The following is a 23,285-nucleotide window of genomic DNA, read 5'->3' as shown; positions in this document are numbered from 1 at the left end:
TTCTACGGCTGGATGCCCTTGCTAATGCCAACCACTCCAAGAGTGTAGTGGGGAAATTATTGTATACAGTGCTCAGGTGCACCACAACTTGTCAGAAAGTGCGTATAAAGTGTATGCAGTAATGTACAAATGTCTAGGAAGTGAACAGTGTATGAGCCAGATACATGCTTGCGTGTGTATGGAAGGGAGAAAATCAGGTGTAGTGTCAGCGAATCTCAGGAAGCATGGAAGTTTTGAAGGATGCAGTGCTCCGACAATTAACAACTGATGCCGGCAGTTTGTTCCATACTTCAGCAACTCTTACGTAGATACTTATAAAACAAGACCAGATTCTCATACAGACACCACTCACTTTTCAGGTGGATTTCATTCAGCTCTGATTTTTATTTTTTTCAGTTTTCCAGACGAAATTCTATTTAAAATCTTCAAATATTTACCAATCCTTGACCTGTTGACGTGCTCACTTGTTAATAAACATTGGTGTATAATTGCCACTGATAAGTAAGTCAACTATTCATTAGAATTTTAATTGATTCACACACATGCACACACATTGGTTTTATGTCCATTTTTCCAACCCACCATTGGTTTGATGAATATATTTTTGAGGCATTGTTTTTTTTTTATACCCATATACACTTCCTGTCACTAATCCTTACCTGATTTTTCAAGTAATGGATTTTTGTCATTCTACTATCTTCAAAAGTACAATGCTAGTAGAGGACTCCATGACAGGAAATGTCAACAAGTTGTAAAGGTATAGAAATATTGTACAGGTAGATGTATTTTAGATGTACCTGTACAGTGTTACCTGAACAGTAGCAGGGTAAAGGTGTGTCTATACTATACATGTACATCTACACTATACAGGTATGTTTGTAATTATACTGTACAGGTGCGCTTGCAGGCAACACTGTACAGGTATGTTTACACCATTCAAGTTTACCTGTAGTAACAATGTACGTCAACACTGTACAGGTATGTTTACACCATTCAGGTTCACCTGTAGTAACAATGTATAGGTATGTCAGTAGTAATACTATGGATCTATACTGTGCGAGTACATCTACAGTGACACCACTGTAGAGGTACAGCTACACTGTGCAGGTATGTCTACTCTATACATGTACACCTGTAGTAACTACAGAATGATCGAAGGTGTTCCAGCCATGCCAGTCCAATATCTTATTGAGACATAGGAATTTCAACCGTGTTTCGTGGTCTGCTACCACAATAGGTCCTTTATAGGATCCAGTTAGCTCAAGACATCATCAGGAGGAACCACGTTCGGTTTCGACCCCTACTCCTCTACCGTTTTGACATGGTGGGGCCCCTCCTTTCGGAGTGTCTTCAGCTCTGGTGTTGGGTGCATGTCTTCTTTCTTCTGTTCCCTGGCCTCTTCGATGTAGCGTCGAGTGTCAGCGGGCGACTGACTGTCTTGTCAAATTTCCACTGCATTTTCTTAGGAAAATACATTAGGAAAGTGTTCTGCCTACAAAAAAAAAACATTATACAGTAGGGTCACCCATATGAAGTAGAGCTGTAGTTCTTAACCATTTTTTTGTAGCATTCTTCTTTTAAGTAATAGTTATACCTAGTGTTCACCTAAGTGGCAAGTGAGGTCTCATGATTAAACTAACTTAACATGAATGATAATTTTTTGATTTTACTCTCAAAATGGATTGCATAAGCTTTTAACAGTGAAATGATAAAAAAATTAATAAAGACAAAAGTTGTAAATTTACTTTATACATTGCAAGTTAATGACTTCCCTGTGCCTGGTGAGATCTCATTTTATTTTATTAACCATTATCAGGTATAATATAATTACATCAATAGGTAAAAATTTAGCATGTTAATTATGTTACCTCACTGTTTCCTATAAATAGAGTGAGATGAAAAATTGGGATTAACTGAGATTATCTTTGTGGTTAGTAGACAAAAACTCTCTGTCTGGGGTGTATAGACCAGGAAGGGAACTTCAATAATAAGTCAACCAACAATTTTTAGACTATAAGACAATCTAGATAGACTTTTTTAATCTGTTATTTGTAGGTATCTTCCATTATTTTTTATACTTTACAAGGAAGTGTTACTTTTATGTTTCGGATTAGTAGTTTCATTAATGTCAATAATGAGATATAAAATAATTGTGTTATACATGTATTAGAAATGACTATATAATTAACTCTATACTTGTGCCTGAATATATTCAACGTGAGACAAAAGGTTAATTTGGCAATGACCCAGGAATCAGGAACTCGGCATCTAAGAAACATCCTACTAGAAAAAGAGTTGGCAGAGACTCAATGTTATGTAACCAATACAAACTGGGCCTACAAATAATTCAGTGTGATTTCTAGTAAACTAATAGCAAATTATATTTTCAGATAATCTGCACTGAAACAATTATCAACCACAACCAGCCTTGGGCTGATGGTTGTGAACTTCTCAGATGATTTGTTAACAGTTATTTAGGTTACATAATTAGCACTGTTTAATGAGGCTGTGACTGTCTTGTTTTGGGAAACAAAAAAGCTTCTTTTACTTGACAAAAGGTAGGCTCTGTAATACCAGTTTCAGATGTGACGTGGGTTACGAATACAGAAGCTGTGTAGCAAAGGGGGAAAATGATCAAGATGAGTGTAATCGAGAGGATGGGAAATATAACTTTTTGATATGTATATATAATGTACATATGTGTATATAATGTTTTTGGTCATTGTCAACAAAGATAGATGAACAAACATTATATATATATATATATATATATATATATATTATATATATATATATGGGTCGGAGGACAGCCTGCTGTGCTTGAGGAGACCTATTGAGTCAAGTACATCAACATCAAATAAAAATCAAGTGGAAATTGTAATTGTGATCCCTGTGCCGGTGGCACGTAAAAGGCACTGTCCAAATGTGGCCGATGCCAGCGCTGCCTTGACTGGCTTCCGTGCCAGTGGCATGTAAAAAACACCAACCGATCGTGGCCGTTGCCAGCCTCCCCTGGCACCTGTGCCGGTGGCACGTAAAAAGCACCCACTACACTCACGGAGTGGTTGGTGTTAGGAAGGGCATCCAGCTGTAGAAACTTTGCCAGATAAGACTGGAGCCTGGTGCAGCCTCCTGGCTTCCCAGACCCCGGTCGAACCGTCCAACCCAAGCTATCATGGAAAACGGATGTTAAACGATGATGATGATAATGATATATATGTGTGTGTGTGTGTGTGTGTGTGTGTGTGTGTGCACACATACACATGAGTGGACAAATGAAAGTGGCATTCAACACATTTGGCTGGAGTTAGATATATTTTTAAATAACTGTTTAACTCAGCTCCATATGACTTGAAGTTTTGTGAGTGCATAGGACAAACCCATCTCATCAGATTATAATAGGGGAGGAGTAATGGATTTGAGACCCACATATATATATCGGAGTAGTGATGCTAAGCAGTGTTTACATATAATCACTATTTAGGTTAGTTGAACTATGTTTGTCACATATTTCAACTGCTTAAGGCAAATACACTGCAGTTGCCATGGAGGAAAAATCTCTGAGATTTTTTCTCCACGGTAACTGCCTTTAGCTGTTGAAATATGTGACAAACATATTTCAACAAACCTAAATTATGAATATATATATATATGTATATGTAGTCAGGCATGGCTCTGTGATAAGAAATTTGCTTCCCAACCACATTGTTTCAGGGTTCAGTTCCGCTGCATGGCATCTTGGGCAAGTGTCTCCTACTATAGCCTTGGGTTGGCTAAAGCCTTGTGAGTGGATTTGGCAGATGGAAATTGAATAAAACCTGTCATATATATATATGAGTGTGTGTGTCTTCCTGTCAGTATATGTACTTCACCGTGGCTTGACAACCATTGTTGGTGTGTTTACAGCCTCAGAACTTAGCAGTTCAGCGAAAGAGACTGATAGAACAACTACCAGACTTAAATTAAGTAGTGGTGCTCATTCATTTGACTAAAAGTCTTTCAAGGTAGTGCCCCAGCATGGCCACAGTTTAATGACTGAAACAAGTAAAAGGTAAAAAGATAAAAAAATCTACACACAACAGGCTTTTTTTTAATATATTTTACCAATTCTGCTCAATCACATTTTCTTTAATTTATAAAATGTGCAGAAAATATCTGGAATGTCATATTTTATTCTCAGGTAATTAACAATAAATATTTAAACAAATTTACCATTTTTTAAAATTTTATTTTATTTATTTCATACATATAAGACTTTCAGAAACTAATGATATTTCTTTGTTTTCATTAATTAGCTTGCTTTGGCAAGATATTTACCATAAATATGTTGGACTGTTGGATAAAAAGGAAACTCAATCATGCCAAGAACAAGGTTACTGGAAAAAACTATGCATTAGCAAGTGAGTGGAACATTATTGATCGCATCTATTATTTCCATCCATTGTCGTTTGTGTTGCTCTTTCGTCCCCCATCCCCTTCCCTTAGGTTAAGCTCTGATGAAGTTGACCAACGCTCAAAGCAGACCCATTAATTGTCCAGACATATGGAAACACTGACCTTGGTGTCTAACTAAACAATTTCAAATCAAACTATGTAAACATACAGGTGCCGCCATGGCTGTGTGGTTAAGAAGCTTGCTTTGCAACCACGTGGTTTCGGGTTCAATCCCACTGTGCAGCACTGTGGGTAAGTGTCTTCTGCTAGAGAGATATTATCTGATGAGACTGGCCAACAGATATCCTGTGTGTGAATTTGGTTGATGGAACTGAAAGAAGAGCTCTGATATAAAGGGCATTTATATATTTATACTAGCAGTATCGCCTGGTGTTGCTCGGGTTTGTTTCAACCCTTTAGAATTGGAATTTTTGAAAAGTAAAAATGGTGACACAGCAGTCAAGAAATCGTAAAAAATAGGGATTTTCATAGAAAAAAAGCACTTTCTTGATATCAAAAACTTTTGGTGTTAACATGGTCCGATTTGAATTTTTTTTTGTACGGAGGGAAGAGCAAGCCTTCTTCTATCATACTCTCAATTTTGGTCAACTTGCACAGCAGGGTCTCGGAGGAGATAGTGTTAGTTGAAGGCTACCAAACCTGCCATACATAGACAACTTCAGCTTTATATATATAGATATACATTATTGAGACCTTTGGTGATTTTCTATGCTTGAGAAGACTTGTCAGGCCAAGTGAAATTGTAATCATGGACAGTGCCAGTAATGTGTAAAAGGCACCCGTCATGGTGACACGTAATAGGCAACCCCTACACTCTTGGAGTGATTGGCATTAGGAAGGGCATCCAACCATAGAAACCAAACCAAAATCAGACTGGAGCCTGGTACAGCTCTCTAGTTTATCAGTTCCAGTTAAACTGTCTAACCCATGCCAGCATGGAAAATGGATGCTAATGATGATGATGATGATGATGATGATGATGATATAGTCAGGTGGGCCAAAAAAAAGCACCCAATACATTCTGTAAAGTGGCTGGTATTAGAAAGGGTATCCAAACGTAAAAACTTTGCTGAAGCTGACACTGGAGCTTCGTGCAGTCCTTGGATACATCGGATCCTATCAAACTGTCCATCCTATACCAGTATGGAATGTGGATGTTGATGATGATGATGATGATGAAAACATATCTGTATGTGTCTTGTGTCTGTGTCTGTCACCCACCTCTAGTTGACAACCAGTGTTGGTTTGTTTACATCTGCATTATCTAACAGTTCAGGAAAAGAGATGAACAGAATAAGTATGAGGCTTAAAAATCAGTACTCGGGTTGATTTGTTCAGCTAAACCCTTCAAGGCAGGGCCCCTTATGGCTGCAGTTCAGTGCCTGAAACCAGTGGAATAGTAAAAAAGATATTGTTGTACATTGGGACAATCATACTGCATCCTCCAACAGCACTGAACTGTTCAAGTCACAAGGACTGGGTTCTTGTTTATTTCTGGTTTTTTATCACTTGATTAATTAGTTGTGTACTAATGACAAAGAATTGAAATCCTACCAAGGATTGACCCTTGACTACAATAATACCTATGGTGACAAACAGTAATTTTACAAGAAAAATCTTACGAAATTCACACCGATATCCACCCATGCCAGCATGGAACATGGGCATTAAATTATGATAATTAATACATTCCTGTATACAGTATATCATCATCATCATCATTTAACATCCGTTTTCAATGCTGGCATGGGTTAGATTGTTTGACTGGAACTGGCAAACCAGAGAGCTGCACCAGATTCCAGTCTGATCTGGCAGAGTTTCTACAGCTGGATGCCCTTCCTAACACCAATCACACTGAGAGTGTAGTGGGTGCCTTTTACTGGCAGTGGCCACTACTACAATTTCACTTGGATTGACAAGTGTTCCCAAGCACACACACATGGAATATGTATATGTTTGTGTGTGCGTCTATATATGTGTGTGAATATATATGTGTGTATATGTGTGTGTGTATGTATATATGTGTGTATGTGTGCATATATATATATGTATATGTGTGTATGTGTATGTATATAAATATGTATGTGTATATATAAATAAATATATATGTATGCATTATATGTCTATATATATATCTATACATATATATGTATGTGTATATATATTAACATATATAAACAATACTTAGAGAAATGGTTTGTAGACACTCTAAAGCACTCCATATCGTTAAGTGCTCTTCTTTAATTATTCATTATATAAAGCTGTTATTGTCGTATATTCTCTGAGTTGGTTTTACTTGTTAAGATGAATATTACGTTACTTGTTTACCTGTATCATTGAAAATTAACGAGTTTTAGTAATTAGAGAAAATGGTTTTCCATAAGGGAATGTAGTTTCTTTTTACTACAATGTTTACTGGATGTCTATCTGTTTATCTACCTACCTACCTACCTACCTTCCTACCTACCTACCTACCTGCTTACCTGCCTATCTATCTGCCAATCAATCAATAGATGTATACAGATACTTCATTACATGGGTTATTTTGAAAAGAGAAAAATAACAAAGGAATTAGATGGGGGAAAAAAAAAACATGCTTAATGTTCCTAAGTTTCCTTCCTCACCATTTAATCTTGGGTCAAGCTTCCCTGTATTGCATCTTGGGCAAGTGTCTTCTGCTACAATTTTCAAAAAAGACCTATAGAATTTCCATGAGTGTTTCTGGTAGGAAATTATTTGATTTGCTTGCAATGTTGAGATGAAATTGTTTTAAGGAATTTGGTGAAGATTCTAAATAATAATAATAATAATAATAATAATAATAATTGTGTACAGTGCTCAGGTGCACTACAACTCATCTAAAGTGTATATATATTCTGCAGTCCTTTGTAGAATCATCATGTAGGTGTGTGGCCTAGTGGTTAGGATGTAGCACTCATGATTGCAAGATCATGGTTTCCATTCTCAGACCAGGCGGAGAATGGTGTTCTATTTCTTTACTACCCACAAGGGGCTAAACACAGGGAGGACAAACAAATACAGACAAACGGATTAAGTCGATTATATCGACCCCAGTGCGTAACTGGTACTTATTTAATCGACCCCCGAAATGATGACAGGCAAAGTTGACCCTGGTGGAATTTGAAATCAGAACGTAGCGGCAGACAAAATACTGCTAAGCATTTCGCCTGGCAAGCTAACGATTCTACCTGCTTGCTGCCTTAATGATTATAATAATCCCCAAACTGCAAATGTTCAAATTTACAAATCTTTCAAATATAAATGGAGAGATGAACTAAATTAATTTCTTTTTTTTCTTCTTTTATTGTCAGAACTGTAGATCTTCGAAATCACAAAGTCCTCTCTCTCCTAAGGAAAGTTCATTTATATACAGGCTTGGTCAAAAATACAGAAGCTGCCATTAGGTAAGTTCATATTGTGGTTGTGGTTATTGTTCTGATGTTGTTTCTTAAGGAGTTTGTTTTGACCAGCTGAAGATAAACTAGTTTTCCTCTCAGATTAAAATTAAATAAAAAAGTTAATATGCGCATGTGCACACAAAGTATGTATGTATGTGTGTAACCTGGGATGTGCCAGTCCACTTATGCATACCTTTCCTTCTGGGGACACAAAACTCTACTTGTGAAGACCTGTTGAGGCAAGTGAGAATCGAAATCAATCAACATCAATGGAAATTGCAACTGTGATACCAGTGCCGGTGGCATGTAAGAGAACCATCCGAATGTGGCCGTTGCCAGCGCCGCCTCGAATGGCCTTGTGCCGGTGGCACGTAAAAAACACCATCCGTTCATGGCCATTGCCAGCCTCGCCTGGCCCCCGTGCTGGTGGCACGTAAAAAGCACCATCCGATTGTGGCCGTTTGCCAGCCTCGTCTGGCACCTGTGCCGGTGGCACGTAAAAAGCACCCACTACACTCATGGAGTGGTTGGCGTTAGGAAGGGCATCCGGCCGTAGAAACATTGCCAGATCAGACTGGGCCTGGTGCAGCCTTCTGGCTTCCCAGACCCCACTTGAACCATCCAACCCATGCTAGCATGGAAAGCGGACGCTAAACGATGATGATGATGATGAGATATAGATATATGTTGCCAGTGCTGATGGACTGGCTTCTGTGCAGGTGGCATGTAAAAAGCACCATTTGAGCGTGGCCGTTGCCAAGTACCACCTGACTGGCCCTCATGCCGGTGGCATGTAAAAGCATCCACTACACTCTCGGAGTGGTTTTATTGCATGCTTTCACTGTTTCAATTGTGACCATTTCATCTTTATTCATAGTGTATCTAAGACTACATTATCCAATGTGGTCCTAACTTTTCAAGATAGGACATATTTTAGACCACGTTCTTCAACAAACTAGCCATGTTTTTTTTTTAATATTCATAACATATATTATGTTAATATATCATTGTATATTATTGTCTTATGTTCCTTACATATATTATGCTAATAAGTTTCTTCTGTTTGTTCTTTAGAAAAGCAGGAATTACTTGGAGACTTTGTCTTGGTAGTGCTGAGTCAAATTCTGGTAAATGGAAGCACTGTGTTAAAAGTCAATACTGCCATGAATTACATTGTCAAGATATGTTCTTCCACTCCATGTCTGTGGTAGTCTGCTTCTCTGGTTACAACGCACCACCTCTCAACTCCATTAATACAGTCCACGTGTTCTCCATTAACCCAATTTTCTTTCACAAAGATGGCCGACCTGTGTTAGATGGGTGAGTATTTTGAAATTAACTGCTGCTGTTGTTTAGTAGCTGCTCAGTTTTGATTTAGTTGACTCTAGATTGTTTATTCAGACTAAATGTATCTGGTATCTTATCTAATATGTGTTTCCTTGTTTCTGTTTAAAATGAGGTCCATTCTGGCCCAGAACACCTAAGATCAAAGATGTCTCTGCTGTGACTATCCTGTCTTATATTTACACTGAATTATCTAATGTGTCATTCGTTGATGTTTTTGTTGTTTAAGCCCAGCTCAGCTCTGATCAAAGGCATTCCGGCCATAGCCATCCCATATCTTTGTATGTATGTATATATATATATGTATGGTGCTTTTTACGTGCCACCAGCACGGAGGCCAGGCCAGGCTGGCCTCCGTGCCAGTGGCACGTAAAAAGCACCATCCGAGCATGGCCATTCGCCAGCCTCGTCTGGCACCTGTGTCGGTGGCACGTAAAAAGCACCCACTACACTCACGGAGTGGTTGGCGTTAGGAAGGGCATCCAGCTGTAGAAACTCTGCCAGATCTGACTGTACCTGGTGCAGCCTTTGGGCTTCCCAGACCCCCGTTGAACCGTCCAACCCATGGTAGCATGGAAAGCAGACGTTAAATGATGATGACGATGATATATATATATATATTATATAAAATCCATTCTGTCTGTCTGTGTGTATATATATATATATATCACTTTCTAAGTGCCAGCATCACATAAAAAGCACCTGTGCTGCCGTCACATAAAAGTACCCAGTACACTCTGTAGAGTGGTTGGCATTAGGAAGGGCATCTAGCTGTAGAACCATGCCAAACAGATGACTGGTGCTTAACACAGCTGTTTGGCTTGTCGGTTCCTATCAAATCATCCAACCCATGACAGACATTAAATGATGAAATGGTGAATGAATGTGTGTGTGTGTGTGTTGGATGGAACCTACACTCGCCTCCTTATGAGAGCTCAAAATCTCTCGTGGTAGCATCATCCAACCAAAATGCAAATATATGGGAAACTACCACCTGTATCATCTCTTGTGAAAGGTAGAAGAGTCCAGTTTGCTGGACATTGTTGTAGAGCTGAAAAAGAGGCGATTTCTACTCTTCTCTGGAAGCCATCTACTCGCAATACCAGAGGGCGCACACCCTCCTACCCTGATGTAATCTCCAGGGATACAGGCATCCAGCAACAGGACCTCCGTAATGCTATGATGGACCGTGAAGTCTGGCGTAGCATGGTAAATTCCATTGTCTCGACCACGGTTGAACGATGATGATGATGATGTGTTTGTGTTGTCTGTGTTTTAAATGCTGAAATTAAAAATAACTTTTCTGTTTTTTTATTTTTTGACAGACCTCATCAGAAATCTCTGTTGTTGGAAATATCCCATAATTTTGATTGGTCAAAACAGCTTTCTGTAGATAATATCATTGGAAGTGACAACATAGTAACCCTACATCACATCCCTCTCCAGGGTCTTCTATTTGCCACGTGGAAAGTAAGTAGCAACCTCACATCTCACAACTCTGTATGGTCTTCTCTTTGCTATGTGGAAAGAAAGTACACCTTGGTGGTAGAAGTGGTAGAAGGTAATAGCAATTAGTAGTGGAAGTTGGGTGACAGAAGGTAGTGCAGTTGGTAGAAGTTGGTGCTGGAAGTGGTGTAAGTTGGTAGGAGTTGATGGTAGACCTAAGCTGTTGTGGTTTAACCCTTTCATTACTGTATTTATTATGAGAGGCTCTGTGTTTCTTTCAATTACTTTAAATATTACGAAGAATTTAGTAAAATAACTTAGTTATCTTTCAGCTAGTGTTAGGAACATAAATTGTGACTAAGGTTTGGTGGAAGATCATAATTGAAAACTTATGAAAACAAAACATTTGTGGCAGAGTTTTATTCGTTTAATAATTTTTTGCCATTTCATCATTTTAATCATTTTAAAGTTATCTCATTAACATTTCTTAGGAGAATTACTTGCTTAAATGTTAATGGATCTTGTGGAGGTTAATTAGTACAGTTAAGATAGCAGAAATAATTTTATATTTGAAAAGATGGGATGGCAGTGGCTCTGCAGTGAAGTTGGTAATGTGGTCACCTAGCAATCTATAGGCAGAAGGTTCAAGTCCTCCTGTCAGTGACCTAGTTATTTATAGACACAAGTTCAAATCCTCCTCTCAGTAGTGACCCAGCAGTCTATAGATAGATGGTTCAAGTCCTGTCAGTAACCTAATTATATACACATACAAGTGATCCAGCAATGTGTAGATCTGTGGTTCATGTTCTGACAGTGGAACCTGTTGCTATTTTCTGCCTCAAGTCAATGATTTTTAAAGTGTAAAGTTTATCTCTAATGCTCTTAACACAATTAATGCTATATAACTCAGTAAAGACCCAACAAGATCTTTTGCTTGTGGGTTCACTTAAGCAGGAATTCAACCTAGTTTTGTAGCAAAGAGCTTACAGACAACAGGTGGATATTTAACCCATTGCCATTCAGATTGCTATGTCAAATTTATCGATTAATTATTCACATTGTTTTGAATTGGTTATAAATTATCTTGTAGTTTCAAGATTTCACTGATAAGATTGTTCATTTTTGAAATAACATTATAGGGTAGGTGTGAGAGGCTGGATTCTGGCCAGTTTGAACATGAAGCTAGTAGAATGGTTTGGCTGGATATGACCAGTTTAAATACTAAAAGTTTAATCTTTTAGCATTCAGATTACTTTCACAAATGTTATTTGCTTATTCATTCACATTATTTTGAATAAATCATGCATTATCTTGTAGCTAAGAGATTTTCTTAGCTACATTGCTTATTTTTAGAATGACATTGTAGGATAGGTGTGAGAGGTTAGATCTGGCCACTTTTAACATAAAACTAGTAGAATATTTAGACCAGATACGGCCAGTTTTAATGCTAAAGGGTTAAAGACTACTTTGTAATTGAATGTGATGGGACTTGTTGGGCTGGTATAACGGGACCCTGTTGATTTGGTTTGTTGTGTTTCTCAACAATGACTATGTAAGCTTTGTCGTCCGTTCACACAGCATTTAATCCTCTTTCAGGAGGGTGGAGAGTTGTCTTTCATTGTTGCTTGCTTCCACTTCCATAAACTTGTTCAAAGATGTCTTCTTGGCACCAGTTCACGGTAAGTCAACCATTTTTCTTCTCACTCTGCCCAGTTTTCCTCTTCCTCTTGCATCAACATCTTAACCTGCAGTTCACAAGTCACAGAGGAAATTTAGTTAGCATAAATGGCTGTGTGATCAAGAAGCTTACTTTCCAACCACACGGTTCTGGGTTCAATCCCAATGTGTGGCACTTTGGGCAAGTGGCTTCTTCTATAGCTCTGGGCTAACCAATGCCTTGTGAGTTGATTTTATAGAAACAAACTGAAGTAAGCCCATTATATATATATATATATATATATATCTGACCCTTTGATGGGTTTTGCAGAGTTCATCCTGTTGCAAGCATTCAAGTCAGGGCTTTGAACTAAGGATAACTTCCTCCCTTCTTCCCACCTGTCATGGAGACCATCAAAAGGGTCAAGGACTCTCCCTGTCTTCCTTACACTGAGCTGTTAAATTAAAATCCTTGGTGTGTAGCACATTATGGAAATGTCTTTTTCCATAGACGTCTTAGACTGATCCAGACCCTGGGAGTGGAATTATACTACAGAATCTGTGTAAGCCTGTCAGGTAGGCCACACCTTTAATTAATGGGCCAAGCTTTGTTGCACACGTTGTCTTACTGTGGACCCCTTTGATTACTGTTTTACATGAATGGACCCTCCTAGCCTTTTGATGTTTTTAAAATCCCTGTTATATTTCTATGATTAAATATTATTAGGAATTGCATAAAAAAAGAATTGAGATATTTTATATATTTCAGAAGTGTAAGCATTTTGTTGCAGATAAATTTTAACCGAAAAATTTGATATGGGCTCCCAAGAGCCATATGAACCCTGGTGGAGAACCACTGTTTCTGCATGAAGAATAAGTGTCTACGGAATACATTGCTACTTCCATTAGAAGACAAAATGTTTCTATAATTCACAGACCCAACCTTGTCACACTGTGTCTTATCAAATGTACCTGAGCAAAGACTAGACACGTGTATGTTATTCAGTTGACTGAACAACTGGACTGTCTCATTCCTCAAACACGGTGGGGAAAGTCCATTATTTATTGAACCTATTATTACCAATTACAATTCTGACTTGTTTGACTGAGACTGACACTGAAGCCTGTTTAATTAACTCTCCTGAACTTCTCCTCTTTTTCCCAGACCATACATTCCATCATTTCCCAATGTGCTCGAAGATGACATTGATCCAACATTCGGTAAGTACTAAAACACTCTCAGCTGTATTTATCACGACCAATAACGAAATTGTGGAGCCACATGGCTAAGTGGTTAGGGTGTTCATAATAGACTGTGGCTTCGATTCCTGAATAGACTACATCTGGGTGCCCTTCCTAACACCAATCACTTTACAGAATGTGATGGGCAGATGTTAATTGTGGAACCGGCATTAGTGAGGTTGTCTTGTACTCCCTTGTAAAGGAAAAGACCCACGCTATTCTATGACGTGTTTGTTGAAGGTGCAGACACAGAAGGTGAAAAGGAGAGAGAGAGAGATGACAGAAGAGGAGCTGGGATGGGTGGATGGGAGGGATGAAGGTATGATGGTAGAAACGGAGTAGGGTGGGATGAGAGAGTGCTAGAGCAGTATGCCGTCTATTGTTATACCAGTAACATAATACTGTAGATAGAAGAGAGAGACGAGAGGTTAACGAGAGGCAGTGAGGTATCAGGTACTGATTTAGCTGGGACTATTGGGAGAGAGAGTGAAATAGGTGCAAATGTAGATGTCTCCCAGCCGTAGAAACTCTGCCAAATCAAGATTGGAGCCTGGTGCAGCCATCTGGTTCGCCAGCCCTCAGTCAAAATCGTCCAACCCATGCTAGCATGGAAAGCAGACGTTAAACGATGATGATGATGATGATATATATATATATATATATATATATATATGTATATGTATGAATAAATAAATAAATGGAGTTTAACGCAGGTGTAAATCAAATATTTTTACTTTCGACACATGTTTCGAAAATTCCACTGATACTATTCAAAAGAATAAATGGTATAAACAATGCAATCTTCTCTTCAGGAAAGTGAAAAAAAACGAAACTCGTCAATAAGACATTTCAGCAAAAAATGATGGATTTGTACAGCGATTAACTGAACGCTATTAATATTGTTTAAAAAAACGTTATATGATATAACGTCATAAGTAGCTTACAGAAAGAGTAGGGATATTAATAGTGAATGTTAAATATAAAGGAAATTAAAGTTTAAATTATATATAATGATAGAGACTACTTATATGCACTAAAGGTGTGTTTTTACCAATGTTTACATCTGTATGCTCACTCTATAACCATGTTTACTAGGGGATTTTTAGAAAAAATAATGAAAAATGTATATATATATATGTGTGTGTGTGTGTGTGTATGTATATGTATGTGTGTATATATGTATGTATGTATAAACACACACACACGTAGTTTCCTGTTGCAATCCCTTGTGGTTGTTTCCAATAAAATATGAATAAAATCATCTGGCTTTTGAAATTCATTGATTCTCTTCCAATCTCTGCTCTATCCTCACTCTTTCTCCGTCTCACTCTTTCTCCGTCTCACTGCTATTTTTTTCTCTCTTTCCTTGGCAGGTCTCCATCACTATCAGCTGACATTAGAACTCTCTGGCATGCAGACTTCATATTACCTACAACATTTCAACGGATTACAGTGTCAGCTTGGCAACATAAGTAAGACGCCTCTTCTCACGATGATAACATCTATCATTATCTTTGACTTCATCGTTTTTTAATGTCTAGTTTTCCCCTGCTAGGATGGGTCGGATGCAATTCATTGAAGCAGATTTTTTTACAGCCGGATGCCCTTCCAGTTGCCAACCTTCATATATGTTTATGTTTGCAGTTCTATACTTTCTTCTTTCTTTTTCTTTTATTTGTTTCGGTCATTTGACTGAGGCCATGCTGGAGAACCACCTTTAGTCGATCGAGCAAATCGACCCCAGGACTTTATTCTTTGTAAGCCTAGTACTTATTCTATAGGTCTCTCTTGCCGAACCGCTAAGTGATGGGAACGTAAACACACCAGCATCGGTTGTCAAGCAATGCTAGGGAGACAAACACACATACACACACATACATATATATATATATATACATATATACAACAGGCTTCTTTCAGTTTCCATCTACCAAATCCACTCACAAGGCATTGGTCGGCCCGGGGCTATAGCAGAAGACACTTGCCCAAGATGCCACGCAGTGGGACTGAACCCGGAACCATGTGGTTGGTTAGCAAGCTACTTACCACACAGCCACTCCTGCGCATATATATAGATAAATACTCTGAAGTAAAATCGAAATGTAAATCTGTGAACTCATAAACATATTCTATCACATACAATGAAGTGCCAAAATAATTTCCAGTTATGGTTCCATTCATAACTCTTTGCTGGTTTAGAAAACCTCTCCAATTCTTTAATCAATTTCAGTTTTCCATTTGCATAATATATTCTCACAGTTTAATATTTTCAATGAACAATGCTAATCCCTCTTCTGAATTTGGTTTTAACAATTCCTGCCACAGAATTACTGTATAACTTTTAAACTGAAATTATCTGCTATTGTCTTAAATAGAAGTTTTTATACCTTGCAGGTGAAGGTCATGCCCATTTCATCGTTATCAAACCAGAAAACAGTTATGACTACACACCATTATCATCAAAGCTTAATTTAAGTTGGAAAACAGACTCTCTGAAAGGGGTTGTGCAGGTATGCTCCCTCTATTATATATCATTTTTTTTTTTTACTATTTTGTATTTCATCCATTTTAATATTGAAATATGTACCTAACAGAGCTTTTGTTAATATCTCTCTATTATAGTTGATTTACATTACTCTTTACTCTTGTACTTGTTTCAATCGTTTGACTGTGGCCATGCTGGAGCACTGCCTTTAGTCGAGCAAATCGACCCCAGGACTTATTCTTTGGAAGCCTAGTACTTATTCTATCGATCTCTTTTGCTGAACCGCTAAGTTACGGGGACGTAAACGCACCAGCGTCGGTTGTCAAGCGATGTTAGGGACACACACACACACACACACACACACACACACACACACACACACACACACACATATATACATATACATACATATATATGACTGGCTTCTTTCAGTTTCCGTCTACCAAATCCACTCACAAGACTTTGGTCAGACCGAGGCTATAGTAGAAGACACTTGCCCAAGATGCCACGCAGTGGGACTGAACCCGGAACCATGTGGTTGGTAAGCAAGCTACTTACCCCACACAGCCACTCTTGCATTGTTTAATTTCATCTTTAGTTTCCACGATGGCAGTTTGTGCACCTTTGCACAAATCTTCACACGGTCCCAGATCACGTAACACAGTGATGCAAAACACATTTAGGGTAACAAGCAAGAAAGTAACAAGCAACATGGTTTATAATGAAAGTCTGTTTCAATTATGTCGACCCTGCAACATAATTATCAGCATATCAATTTATAAGGATTTTTTCGGTTTGAACAGCAGTTTTTTCTAGCAGTGTCATATGAAATTGTCACCCATAATTATGACCCTAGGATCGATCTGTTGCATTTCAATCTGTTTTAGGGTTAGGGTTAGGGGTGGGGGGAAGGGTATCTTTTTTTTTTCTTCACAAATGTAAATAAACCCAATCTGTTTCTTAAACAAGGGACATATTCAAACGGCACAGAATGTTTTCATCTCAATAGACGTCATTGATTGGTTGAAATTGCAGAAATTGAAGAAAAAAAACAACAAATATCTTACAAACTATAGAATTTTCTCAATAAAGCCAAGAGAAAAAAAAAATGTATTATAAACACATTCTACCAATATACGAAGTTTAAAAGTGTTTAGTTACCTAGAAATTATGTTAAAAACTGCCGTTCAAACCGAAAAGATCCATTTATAAAACCACTCATACCAGTCGATAAATACCAAATATTTACAAAGACAGTTGCCTTCATTATGTTAATGTCCCTTTTTCCTCACTGTTCCTATCAAGAGAAAAGACATTCTATAACTTAAGTTGTCCCTTCTCAAGCATCTGAGCTCTCCCCTTTTTTTTCATCAGATTTATCTGCAGTTTCTTGTAATGTATATTCTCTGGGTAGGATGTATTTTATTCAGAAATGATATTTCCTTTGAAACTTCCCAAATATTATGGGTTAGTGTTATAAAATTATAAACTTTGGCTGCTATTTCTAGCTGGTCAGTGTTGTAAAGGTTTTCCCTGTTGACTTACATTGGTTAGTTTGAGTTATCCGTGAGAGAAAATTCTATTCTATGCTTAGTTACATCGGAGCTATTATAATTGAAGTTCAAAAGTAGAACCGTCCTTAAATTTCAATGGTGACTTTTTTTTTACTAACTTTTAAAATCAATACGGAATATATCAAATACAATTTAAGACATTTGAACTTTAATTTTTATTTTTATGACCTAGAGATGTTTGTATTATCATGTGATAGTTGAACTGGAGAAAAAAAATCTTGATTGTAAGGGAGACAACTCTTGTAACCCTGTGAGAAACAGTAGGTCAGTCTTCATCAAATTGTCTCCCTTCCCTTTCTTGTGCCATGTCTACAGACATCAGCGATCAATGATCTCCATACCTTCCCGGTCCAAGGCACAACTTTATTGGGCCAATCGTAGCAACTATGCCAGGCACTGGAGCATGATGTAGTCCATGGATTTGTTGGAGCCTTGTTAAACTGTCCAGCTTGTGCCAGCTTGGGACACGGATGTTGAGTGATGATGATGACGATGAGAATGTATTGCCTTATTGTGTCGGATCATTTAACAAAAGACTCTAGTATTTTTTTTCCTTTCCTTTACATTCCGTTTGTCCAGACAAGTTGTGTGTTTTTTTGGCTCCTGTGCAGGTGGCACGTAAAAAGCACCATTTGGGTGTGGCCATTGCCAGTACCACCAAACTGGCCCTTGTGCTGATGGCATGTAAAAGCACCCACTACACTCTCGGAGTGGTTGGCTTTAGGAAGGGCATCCAGCTGTAGAAACACTGCCAGATCAGATTGGAGTCTGTTACAGCCATCTGGTTCGCCAGACCTCAGTCAAATCGTCCAACCCAAGCTAGCATGGAAAGCGGACGTTAAATGATGATGATGATGAAGATGACATCTGATAAAGATACCTACAGTAAAGCAATAGGAAGCCATTTTGGTTTTCTGGTTTGGAAATTTCTTAACAGGGGCACAAGGTTTTCCTCGGGGGTTGTTGCTTGACTTTGCAGATCAGAAAGAAAAGACCAAAGTAATTTACTCGTAACACCTTTCTGTGACTGTTCAATTTTACATAGGTGAAAATAGCGAAAGTCTTATCATTCAAGCCTGGCTCAGCAAAAATAGATTTAATTCAATCAATCATTGGTAAGATTGATGGTGACTGATGACTTTAGAATTCTTTGTCAATTTTTTCCTCTACTTCCTAAAGAGTCTAATAACTTACACAGGACAAACATGAAGACATATACAGATTCTCTCCCCACAAGATTATATTTTGTGGCTGGACATCATGATATGTTCTGCCCATACAACATTGATGTTTCTATGGTTATTTTCTGCCAGACAATTGTTTTCGTCTTTAGGGATGAAAGATTTTTTTGTTTGTCAGAATTAGATTTAGAAATAAAAGTTCTTGGAGTCACTCAGTTTGATATCACCTTTAGATCCAGGAATAAAACACTTGATAAAGATCAGAGATCAAACCATTTGAAACACAATGTAGATGTAAAAGATGAAAAATCTTCCATTTTTTAACCCTTTTGTTACCATATTTATTTTGAGATGCTCTGTGTTTCTTTCAATTACTTTATATGTAACAAAGAATTTAGTAAAATAACTTGGTTATCATTCAGCTAGTATTAGGAACATAAATTGTGACTAAGGTTTGGTGGAAGATTTTAATTCAGAACTTATGAAAACAAGACATTTGTATTTAGAGCTAGAGCCGGTTTCAGCCGGGGTTGGTAACGAAAGGATTAAAGATCAATTTAATATTTTAATATTGTGATTGAGATTATTTCATATTTATTTAATATTATGCACTATGTAAATGATCTAGTATCATCCAATGTTTGAATGTCTTTCATTGTAGGACGTGTGTTTGTTGCATATAACGGTTTTAGAGGAAAGAGAAGAAATATTTTGGAGTGTTAGGTAAGTACATGACACATGGAATATTTTAAAATAAATTTGCTTTAATGAATGTTTCACTAAACTGCACTTCCTTTATCTGTAGTACAGAGGTTTAGTTTATATATTACAGGGAGTATACTCTCTAAAGGATATGCTTTAGAGGATATGTACTATAGAGGTATGTAGTATTGCATAGTAATCAGGTCATTGGTAGCTGTAGTAAGGATTGAACACAGGAGAATGTTGTCAGTAGTTCTGTTTCTTCATATCTCAGTCATTGGACCTAAAATGTGGAATATTAAGCTGCTCTGTTTTTTATAGGCAGTCTAAAAAAAACAGAATCAGCACACACACACACACACACATGCATACGAGGGGGTGCTCAAAAGTTCCTGGCTTTAAAGTTATTGCAAAAGGCCTGGTTGGAGGTCCAACCTTCTGGGTTCTTTTACAGGGTTTAGGGAGAACTGAAGGGCTGCTGCAATAAGTGTGTGAATCTGAGAGGGGAATACGTTGAATAAAATTAATTGATCCTCCTCTATTTTCTTTTAACTTTTCACCAGCCCCTCTTGTGTGTGTGTATGTATATATATATATATATATACATATGCTTTATTTAAAAGCAGCAGAAATATAACAAAAGCTGTTACTCAGAGTTTCACGTTCCCGTTCGTCGGACAGTTTTGTTAAAATATTTTAACAAAACTGTCCGACAAACGGGAACATGAAACTCCGAGTAACAGCTTTTGTTATATTTCTGCTGCTTTTAAATAAAGCATATTACTCTACCTCTGGTATTTGAGTACTCTCTTTTCCACCTTGTTTCACATTAATGGGTGGTCGTGCACATCAATACATTTCCCCAGTCTCCCCGCAAAGCCATTAAAAAATCAATAGAAGTGACCTTTTTGTGAATTTTCTATCCAAAACCCAATCAAAATGCCCAAAACTTGATACACCAATTGAATGTCAGCTAGCTGTATGTGATTGGTCGGAGATTTGGACAGTACTCGCGTGTATGTGCGCATGCACGCAGCTGTATATGCATGCACTAGCACTATGACCTGGCGTTGCCAGGTCATAGTGCTAGTCTTTGGTATAGCTCTCCCCTTGACATATAATCTTTGCTATAGCTCTCCCCTTTGTATATAATCTTTGCTATAGCTCTCTCCCTTTATATATAATCTTTGCTATAGTTTTCCTCATTATATATAGTCTTTATTGTAACCCTTTTGTGTTTTTATTGTAGCACTCCTGTCAGATATCAAGAAAAGAAAACCAATGATGGTGAGTATCTGAACAGTTCATGTGAAAATCCTAAATTAATTTCTCAAATCTGAAACTCCACTAATGACTGGTTATTAGCAGAGATATGTGTGTATGTCTCTATATTTGTCTATAAATGTGTGTATGTATCTTTGTGTCTATACATTTGTACAACTGTATAGCTCATGTAGCTTGGTTGTTCCTTCTCGGGCCATGCCTGGCTCATAAGGGCCAGTTTCTCAGTTTCTCGGCATATAGGTTCCCCACCTGGACGGGACACCGGTCCGTCGCAGGTGAGCTGCAAGATGCAGGAGGAAAGAGTGAGAGAAAGTTGTGGCGAAAGAGTCAGCAGAAGTTTCACCATTACCTTCTGCCGGAGCTGCGTGGAGCCTAGGTGTTTCGCTCATAAACACACACATTGCCTGGTCTGAGATTTGAACCCGCGATCGCTCAACCGTGAGTCCGCTGCTCTAACCACTAGGCCATGTGCCTCCACAGCTCATGTAGCTTATATATCTATATGTCTCTGTAATTGTGTATGTGCATGTGTTTGTCTACATAAAGCATGCATCAGTATGTCTATATAGTCTGTTTGTATCTATATTTGTGTGTCTGTACAGTCCATGTGCTTGTGTCACTGTGTTCCTCTATGACTTTATATTCATATTTCTGCATGTCTCTACATTTGTGTATCTCTGTGTCTATGAAAATCTGTGTAATCAATATGGACTATATTTATATATCTGGACCTTTGTATGAAATTACATCTGTACTGTGTGGCAACATCAGTTAACAGTAACATTCTTGTACTGTGTTGGTTTCTGTTATACCTGTTATAGTCCTATAAATTATGTACTGTATGTTGGATATATTATCACTTATATTCCTGTAAAGACTGTACTCAGTGATGGCTACATTCTCTCTTATATTCTTGTAAATTATGTACTGTCACAAATGATATTACATATAATAATAAATAAATGGCCCCCGTGCCGGTGGCACATAAAAAGCACCATCCGATTGTGGCCGTTTGCCAGCCTCATCTGGCACGTAAAAAGCACCCACTGCACTCATCGAGTGGTTGGCGTTAGGAAGGGCATCCAGCCGTAGAAACATTGCCAGATCAAACTGGGCCTGGTGCAGCCTTCTGGCTTCCCAGACCCCAGTTGAACCATCCAACCCATGCTAGCATGGAAAGCGGACGCTAAACAATGAAATGCACCCTTTTAAAACCTAGCCAGGCTCATGGGCCCGGTTTCCCGGTTTCTATGGCGTATGTGTTCCCCAGCTGGACAGGACGCCAGTCCATTGCAGCGTTACTCATTTTTGCCAGCTGAGTGGACTGGAGCAATGTGAAATGAAGTGTTTTGCTCAAGAACACAACGCGTGGCCCGGTCCAGGAATCGAAACTGCAATCTTACGATCATAGTGCTGACACCCTAACCACTAAGCCACGCGTCTCCACGATGTTACATAACTTTACCTTTATGTTGTGTGGAGAGTGTTCAGAATATTTATGACATTGTATATATGTGTGTGTGTGTATAAGTTATCAGATTAAAGAAGATGCTAAAGTCGGATTTCTAGTGATTACCATTCCTTAAAGATTGTAATTCATTGTGAAGGATTAATCAATCAATTATAAGATCTTTCACATCATTGAAACAACCAAAAGATTTCACTGCTAAAATTAGTTGTCATGGTAAAGCGTCCAGAAGATCTAACTATATGGAAATTAGACTGAGGAGTGGTGTGTGTGGGTGAAGATTTTGAAACAAGTGGCCTTGATTGTGATGGTGAAAATGTGGATGATAGGGTGCTATAGTTGGCAGCGTCGAGTGGCTGGGATGAATTGTGACATGTTTCTACAGATTGAAGTAGACATTCAAAGAGAGTGAGAAACAGATAGAGATGAGTTCTATATTTAAGAGATGAGGAATTATGTACATTATTTACATTCGATGGATATTTGTCATCTTGTTTGTTGTTAACACAACATTTCAGCTGATATACCCTCCAGCCTTCATCAGGTGTCTTGGGGAAATTTCGAACCTGGTTCTCATTCCTAAGGTATTTTTTGATGTTATTATTATTATTATTATTATTATTATTGTTAGTGTTCAGGTCACTGCTTGGAATTGAACTCGGAATCTTGGGGTTAGTAGCCCGCACTCTTAACCACTATGCCATAATAATAATAATAATTGAAAAATACCTCAGGAATGAGAACCCAGGTTCAAAATTTCCCCAAGACACCTGAAGAAGGCTTGAGGGTATACCAGCTGAAACGTTGTGTTAACAACAAACAAGATGAGGACAAATATCCATTCATCATCGTTTGGCGTCCACTTTCCATGCTAGCATGGGTTGGACAGTTCAACTGGGGTCTGGGAAGCCAGAAGGCTGCATCAGGCCCAGTCTGATCTGGCAATGTTTCTACGGCTGGATGCCCTTCCTAATGCCAACCACTCCGTGAGTGTAGTGGGTGCTTTTTACGTGCCAGATGAGGCTGGCA

The 23,285-nt window shown here is 38.2% G+C and overlaps 1 protein-coding gene across 2 annotated transcripts in view; it reads left to right on the top strand.

The window, feature by feature from the left end:
- The window catches only part of LOC115221783 (F-box only protein 15), a 42,036-nt gene that overhangs the window by 16,264 nt on the left and 2,487 nt on the right, over positions 1 to 23,285 (top strand). Inside the window, exons 3-13 of one of the 2 annotated variants that reach the window (XM_029792011.2) lie at positions 397 to 501; positions 4,296 to 4,400; positions 7,788 to 7,880; positions 8,949 to 9,194; positions 10,544 to 10,688; positions 12,261 to 12,343; positions 13,486 to 13,541; positions 14,936 to 15,034; positions 15,957 to 16,072; positions 19,464 to 19,525; positions 20,754 to 20,791. In XM_029792011.2, coding sequence (XP_029647871.1) covers positions 397 to 501; positions 4,296 to 4,400; positions 7,788 to 7,880; positions 8,949 to 9,194; positions 10,544 to 10,688; positions 12,261 to 12,343; positions 13,486 to 13,541; positions 14,936 to 15,034; positions 15,957 to 16,072; positions 19,464 to 19,525; positions 20,754 to 20,791 — 1,148 coding nt within the window. Of the gene's footprint in view, positions 1 to 396; positions 502 to 4,295; positions 4,401 to 7,787; positions 7,881 to 8,948; positions 9,195 to 10,543; positions 10,689 to 12,260; positions 12,344 to 13,485; positions 13,542 to 14,935; positions 15,035 to 15,956; positions 16,193 to 16,623; positions 16,790 to 19,463; positions 19,526 to 20,753; positions 20,792 to 23,285 lie in introns of those variants that run through there. The other variant, XM_036511020.1, reaches the window with a different exon arrangement.

Source organism: Octopus sinensis, linkage group LG18 (genome assembly GCF_006345805.1).
Source record: "Octopus sinensis linkage group LG18, ASM634580v1, whole genome shotgun sequence".
In the NCBI taxonomy this organism is placed as follows: domain Eukaryota; kingdom Metazoa; phylum Mollusca; class Cephalopoda; order Octopoda; family Octopodidae; genus Octopus; species Octopus sinensis.
This window is presented reverse-complemented; position numbering and strand designations above follow the sequence as displayed.